This window comes from Rattus rattus, chromosome 8, assembly GCF_011064425.1.
Source record: "Rattus rattus isolate New Zealand chromosome 8, Rrattus_CSIRO_v1, whole genome shotgun sequence".
In the NCBI taxonomy this organism is placed as follows: domain Eukaryota; kingdom Metazoa; phylum Chordata; class Mammalia; order Rodentia; family Muridae; genus Rattus; species Rattus rattus.
Genome location: NC_046161.1, coordinates 87087927 through 87095426, shown reverse-complemented (window position 1 = coordinate 87095426; position 7500 = coordinate 87087927). Strand labels below are relative to the sequence as shown.

Genomic DNA, 7500 nt, shown 5'->3' with positions numbered 1-7500 from the left:
TCATTCCTTCCACCATCATCTGGAGCCCAGTCTAATCACTATTGCAGGACGCCACCAGGCCTCTTACCAAGCCTCCCAGACAGTTGAAGTAAATCCAACATTTCACGTTTTCTGGCCTCTGCCACTAACGCAAATCCTGACACCAGAGGCAAACGGCATCGGTATGAACTGTTTCCAGTACTCACTTCCAGAAGAACACCTTTAAAATAAATGCTTACTGTGATTTTCCAAGTACATTTGCTGTTTGGAGGGTACATTCAGGAAAACCTTCACTGCCAATAAATCCAGACTCTCCGGTAAGAATACCGCCACATGTGAAAACAGGTCTGCGAAAATAACAGAGGAGAGGACGTTTAAATTGATATGCAGTCTAGCAATCTAATGCTAATTTCAAAAAGGCATACGTGCTGGTACGAACGAATTAATGTTGTTTAACGAAATCTTACACCAGAGAAAAGATCTGAAAACTTGCCACCCCTTAGAATTTTTTAAATTATAGCCCAATAACCCACTCGCCCAAATATTCATCATTAAGACAGGTCATGTGTGTGCATCCATAATAAAATATCCCACTCAAAAAAGTTGTATAAAAATTGAATGATTTAAGGGGGACAGTGGGGGAGGTTTTGAGAACCACTCTGGGAGAGCTGCATGGTTTAAAAGACTTGGTAAAGATAAAGTTTGTCTCCGGATTTAGACAGGCCTTGGAAAACTTGGGTGTTTCAGCGCGCCCCTCCCCGTGCTAGAGGTGATAAGGGAGTTGGAAGTAGGTGCTTCTGCCCAGGAACTCGGATGTAAGAGAGGAGTCACTTAAAAGAGCGGCTCCCCAGGTTAGCCTTAGATTGGCCGAGGCTGGGAAGAAAAGTGCGGGACGAAGGTGGGCGCACTTTCGAGCGCTAGTGTTCCCTGCACCCGGCCCATACCGCTAGGAGGCAAGGCAAGGGAGGGAGGGCGAGCCGCGCCACGTGGTGGCCCAGGAGCCCTAGGGGGAGCGTGGCAGCCCGCAGTGGCGCTGTGCGGGGTCCCGGGAGCTGAGAAGAGGGTCGGGGGGCGTTACCTCTCTGGGGTCTGCGGCCGGGCCAGCTGCGCGGTGGCCAGCAGCAGGCAGAGCGGGAAGCAGGCGCTCGCGCCCCCCATGGCCGGCAACTCACTGCGGCATCCCGCCCGGCGCCCGCAGCCAGGTACCGAGTGCGCCGCGGCCGGCGGGAGGGCGGCTTTTGAAGGCGATCGGGGCCGACTCCACGCCTAATTTCCCCGGGGGACGCGCCCTGGCAGCCACCGGCGGCGGCTGAATGTCCCGTTTGTTCTCCGGCGGGAGGGGCCACAGCCTGTCCCCTGGGCGGCCGCGGGGGAAGGGAGCCCCGCCAGCGGTACCCAAGGCCAGCCTAGGCTCTCCAGGGTGGGGTTTGGGGATTGCCCCCAGCTGCCCTCATGCGCAACTGCTGGGGAACCCGGCTCCTCCTTTGTTTTCTTGGAGTAGCAGCCCCAAGGGGCAAGTAAAGAGATCCTTCCATAGTGGACCTCCAGCCCTCACTCTCGCTTTAAATACACTCGCGCTAGAGCCTGTGTGCACCGGAGTGTAACAAGGGCTAGAGAGATAGTTTTGTGGGCAGATTTCAACATGCATTTGCAAGCAAGCGATTTGTGAGTGAATTGTCATTAAATGTCAGATCCTCTCATCTCACCACCCACGTGAGGTTCTGGAAATGGTCTTTCTCTGCAGGCACCTCTGTTGTTTGAAGTTTCCCCAAAGACTGGAAAAACAAACTTTATTGATGAGCTAAGATTTACAAACTATATCCCCGAGGACGGCTCATCCAGGCTTTCTTTTAACGTCAGAAAATTTTCATACTTTTTTTTTTTTTTTATGTCACCAGAGAGTCATGAAAGACCAACAAGAGCAGAATGCACTGGACACTTGTGGGAGATACAACCTAAATGGAGGTTCCGTCACTGTTGCTCCTTTTACATTGGGTTCACCTGTGTAAGGATAAGAAAAAAGAAAAGAAACAAACAAAAACGAGGCAAGGCAGTACTAATCAATACCCCTGAGTCCAGGGCTGAAGGGAGAGCTGGATAGTACTGAGAATAACAGTATTTGCCTATGGCTCTTTCAGAGGGTCCAAGTTCAGTTCCAGCTCCCTGGGGCTTATTACCCTCTCCTGACCTTTGTGGGCACATACACAAATATTTTTTGAAAATTTAATTTCTAATAATGAGTTTGTAATCTTAAGAACTCTGGCAAGCAAATAACTGTGACCACAGGCAATAGTGTAAACATCAGAAGGCCCACCAGGCAGTGGTGGCGCATGCCTTTAATCCCAGTATTTGGAAGGCAAAAAGGCAGGCAGGTCTCTGAGTTCAAGGCCAGCCTGGTTTATAGAGTGAGTTTCAGGACAGCAAAGGCTACACAGAGAAGTCCTGTTTTGAGGAAAAAAAAGAAAAGAAAAGAAAGGAAAAGAAAAAAAGCTAGAAAACCCAAGGACCTGTCTAGGAACCAGAGTCCTTTTCAGAGTTAAAATTGCCTTAGCATTTAAAACAATTTTAATTAATTTATTTATTTTATGTTAATAGGTGTTTTGCCTACATGTATATATCTATGCATTGTGTGTGTGTGTGTGTGTGTGTGTGTGTGTTTGTGTACAGTGTACACAGAGACCAGAAAAAGGTGACAGGTCCCTGGAACTGGAGTTACAGTCAGTTGTGAGCCACCTTGTGGGTGCTGATCCATTTCTCTACCCTCCCCCAGCACCCTGCATTGTTTTGTTTTGTTTTCATTCTTTAAAGTTGGTGGGGGCAAGAACCTTACCAGGAATTACAACTTTAGGAAAAATTCCCTAAATGTGCCACACCCTGCATGACATTTTTGTAAAAGGAATTACAGAACTTGGCAGCGTACATTATATTCTGAAACTTACACCCACAACTAAGTAAAAACGTCTTTAAAAGAGCCAGGAGGAAAACAAGTTGTTTATTTTATACACATTTCCAGAATGAGCTATCAAAAAAAAACTCAAGAGTTTGTAGTTAGTTTATTACAAAGTCACAGTTTGGAGTTCTAACGTGAAAACATTGCTCAATCTTTCGCTTTGTAATACTTTGGAGCTCTCATGCCTGAAAATACTTCATTTGTAGGATTTTTTAAAAAAATAAAATGAAATAGTATTGACCATGCATAAATAGAAAACTGCTTGCGGGTAAATCTGCAGCAGTATTTTCTTAATGTATGAACCAATAGCTGTGTTTGTTTTCTCTTTAAAAAGTAAAAGGTTCTAACACGGATCAGTCTGTTGTTGCTGACATTCATAAAAAAGACATTGATCTTACCATGTGATTTAAAAAGTTTATTAAGAACCATGTTATTTGCTCTTAAAAAACACATATTTGACCTGGAACTACAGTTCTGACCAAAATTATAAACCGTGAATATCCTGGATGTTTAATGTGTTAAATTTGAGATCGACTCAAGGGACCTCTGACAGAGTGTGTACACTTCACATGTGTGAGATCAGTTTCCGGGGTTTTATGATCAGAATTGGGGTAAAAAAAGCTACAGGACAGCAGGCAGCAGCGAAGGGAGAGGCATAGTTTTGTGGGTAGGGCCATCTCGAGGATAGCAGAGTGGAGAGGCAAGGAGTCCTCCTCCTCCTCAAAGGATGTGTTACCCTTGCCTGGTTGCACAGAGAGTATAAGTCACGGGAACGGGAACAAAATAGTCTGTGACCTGACCACTTGCAAACGTAGCGCGTGCTCTGCAGAGCATTGACATCGAGTGGGCCATTGTGTCTGCTGCTTCGTCTCTGGATCATTTATCAACCTCGTAAACATCTAAGAATGCGCCGTAAATCCAACAGTCACTCACAAGTCAGGATTAGCCCTATAAAAGATCCATCATTGAAACAATATAGGTCTGGATGTAAACGATATTGACAAACAGGAGACGATGGGGAGCTTTACATGGTGAACCACCGAAAGAAGCCAAAGAAGGTTGCTGACGAAAAGTCTCCAAACTAGGATGACTTTTGTCTTCCTCCCCCCTCTTTGGATTGGATGCAGGGCCTCAAGACACGCTAAGCGTGAGCTTTACCTCTGAGGGACACTCCAAGCTCAAGAGAATGCTTTTTGATACTAAAGTATTAATGATTAAAGGAAACCTGTGAGATACGTGGACCCTGACGGTGCTTTCTCAAACGTGATTCCGTTGTCTTTATACCCCACGAACACACACACACACACACACACACACACACACACACACACACACCCCCTGCAGCAATCAAATTACAAAGATAAAAGAGGTTACAAATCTTACCTTTTTAGAGGTTTTGTTCCATCTGTGACTGACTGACTGTGTTGTTTCCAGCCTGTGGCAGTATATCACAGCAGGAGCCTGAGGGGGAGCCAAACTGTTCCTCCTACAGAGAGAGTAAAGAGAACAAGAACCAAGAAGGAACCAGGATCCATCTACCTGCTTAGAGAAGGGTAGACCCTCAGTCACTGCCCACAGGACCACACCTCTTGAAATCTCTACCACTGGACGATAGTACCATGAGCTGAGGGTCTTGACACTCAGGCCTTTGAGGGCCACTCCAGATACAGACAGCAGCAGTAAGGGTCCAAAGCGAAGAGAAGAGTTGCAGTTCATAATGTGGTTTCATCAGGAAAGTTACAGTTTAAGTTTCCACTGGGGCTGAGAAGATGACCAAGTGAGTCGAGGGAGGATCGGAGTTCAGACCCCCGGCACCCACATAAAAGCAGAGAGTACAGAGCGGGAAGGTCAGAGACAGGCAGATGCAGGGGGCTCCCTTGCCAGCCATTCTGAAACGGGAGCTCCAGATTCAGTGAGAGAGAGACTCTGTCTCAAAACACTAGGTAGCATGTTATGGATGTCAACCTCTGACCATACACGGAAGCATGTACGCATGCACGTGTGCAAACACACACACACACACACACACACACACACACACACACACACACACACGCACACCAGAAAAGTTCAAATTGAACCAGTCCTTGTTTATGATGAGAATTAGTACTGGTCTGAAATATAACGAACATTTTGTAAAAATCCAAGCCAAATTTAATTTTTTAATCCTGTTTCATATTTTATTTTAAAATAAAGTCCACAAGAGTGTTTCAATAGCTGCCATAAATATTTGTAGCCTGCTTTAAGTAAAGGGTGGGGCAGGATGTACAGAAGGGTGTCAGGAAGTTGGACAGAGGTGTGTCGCAATGGGGAATGGGGAACTGGGTGTAGCCACCAGAAAGTCCCAGATTCCAGAAAAGCAAGGGGCTCCCAGGACCCAACGGGGATGATATTAGCTAAATACCCCCCAACAAAGCAGAGAGAAAACCTGTAGAGACCATATCCAGAGGTTAGGCACAGCTCCCAGTTGAGGAATGGGGCTGCCTACCCTTCACAAAAATTTAACTCAGAATTGCTCCTGTCTAAAGGAAACTGGGACAAAGAGTGGAGCAGAGACTGAAGGAAAGGCCGTGCAGAGACTGCCCCACCTGCAGATCCATCCCAGTCACTATTGCTGATGCCAAGAAGTGCTTGCTGACAGGATCCTGATATGGATGTCTCCTGAGAGGCTCTGCCAGAGCCTCACTGATATAGAAGTGGATGCTTGTAGCCAACCATCGGACTGAACCCTGGGACCCCAATGGAGGAGTTAGGGGAAGAACTGAAGGAGCCGAAGGGGTTTGCAACCCCATAGGAAGAACAGAACATTAACCAGCCAACCCCCCCCCGAGCTCCCAGGGACTAAACCACCAACCAAAGAGCACACATGGAGGGACCCATAGCTCCAGCTGCATATGTAGCAGAGGATGACATTGTCTGACATCAATGGGAGGGGAAGCCCTTGGTCCTGTGAAGGCCTGATGCTCTAGCATAGGGGAATGCTAGGGAGGTGGGGCACAGGAGTGGGTGGGGGAGCACCCTCATGGAGGCAGGGGAAGGAGGTGTGGAATGGAGGGTTTTTGGAGGGGAAACTGGGAAGGGGGAATAACATATGAAATGTAAATAAACAAAATAACCAATTTTTAAAAAGAGGGGTTTCCAACACAACCCCAGGTATGGTATGAGTAACTCCTGATTATCTGTTTTCTTTTTAACTTAAGACAAGGTTTAACCTTTAACCTAGGCTAGCCTAGGATTCACTATGTACTCAGGCTGATTATAAGTTACAACAGTCCTCCTGCCTCAGCCTCTAGAATGCTGGACTGTCTTTATGGATGATTGATGTGGGCGGGTCCAGCCCACTGTGGGCAGCATCATCCTGAATGGGACCTTATCAGGTAGCTGAACAGAAGCTATGGGACAAACTGGCAAACAGGGATCCTCCATGGCCTCTGTGGCAGCCTCTGCCTCCAGATTGCTGCCATGACTTCCTTCAAAGGTGGATGGATGTTCACTGGACGTGAACCTCAAATAGACCCTTCCTGACTCTAAACTGATTTTGATCGTGGTGTTTATCAGAGCAACAGGAAGCAAGTCAAGATACACGGCTTCCTCTGGTCATCTTGAAAAGTGCCCGGAAACCAAACCAACCAGGGCTTTGGATCGGCTGAGCAGGAGGCCATGAGTTTCTGGACTCTCCCTCTCTCTGTTCTAAGCTGGACCTGGAGGAGCTCAGGTAGGCTCTGTGCACCAACTGAGCATCATTGGTCTCTGGGTTACAACGTGAGGAGGCAGAGGGCTCTGGGAAGCTGCTGCACTACCTGAGTGAATGATAAGAAAACATTCTTACTATTCCCATGATACTTTAGTTCTTTAGAGCCGTGGAATTGGGAATTCCCTGTGTTCTCTTAGGGAAAGATATGCTGGCTGAGTTTTGACACTAATACTTCAGTGCTCAAATTGTCTTTGTCAGGTTAAACTTTTTATCTGCTCATTTAGCCACCGGTGTTACTATTGTTATTATTATCCTGATGGCTGGGGTTGAACCCCAAGCCTTGTGCCTGTGCTAGTTGAGCGCTCCACACTGAGCAGCAGAATGAGCCTCTGAAGTCATCTCGAGAAATAATACCAACATGGAGGAACCCTGCTGGCTTCGAGTTCTGTGCAGTATTCAATGGGTAGATACTCTGTGTTCTCTCAATTCTACAATTAGAAGTTCACTTAAAAAATTTCTGTGCCTAGCCAGGTACATGCTAGTGGCATGTGCCTTCCATCTCAATGCTCTAGAGTCAAAGAGGCAGGCCTCTGTGAGATCAAGGCTAGCCTGGTCTACCTAGAGATCCAAATAGCCAAGGCTTCATAGAGAGACCCTGTCTCAAAAATATGTATATACTTATAAACATTATCCATTAGGAAGAAAAGTAAACTTTCCTTCTACCCTACCAAAAGTCAGTGTTACAGAGGGACTGAATCGGAAATGTCTTCATACTCACAAACACAGCCAAGAAAGCAATTCACAATAGCATTTGCAGAGTTAGAGAAAAAGACTCAAGGCTTATTACCCTGGAATAACGGCCAGAATTTCACCTGGG

The 7500-nt window shown here is 46.6% G+C and overlaps 1 protein-coding gene across 1 annotated transcript in view; it reads right to left on the bottom strand.

Moving 5' to 3' along the window:
• Positions 1 to 1166, bottom strand: part of Pcolce2 (procollagen C-endopeptidase enhancer 2) — a 56465-nt gene extending 55299 nt beyond the window's left edge. The window contains 3 exon segments of the mRNA XM_032909576.1: positions 219 to 259; positions 262 to 326; positions 1058 to 1166. Of these exon segments, the coding sequence (XP_032765467.1) occupies positions 219 to 259; positions 262 to 326; positions 1058 to 1137 (186 nt within the window). The 5' untranslated portion in view covers positions 1138 to 1166.
• Between the last annotated feature and the right edge of the window lie 6334 nt (positions 1167 to 7500).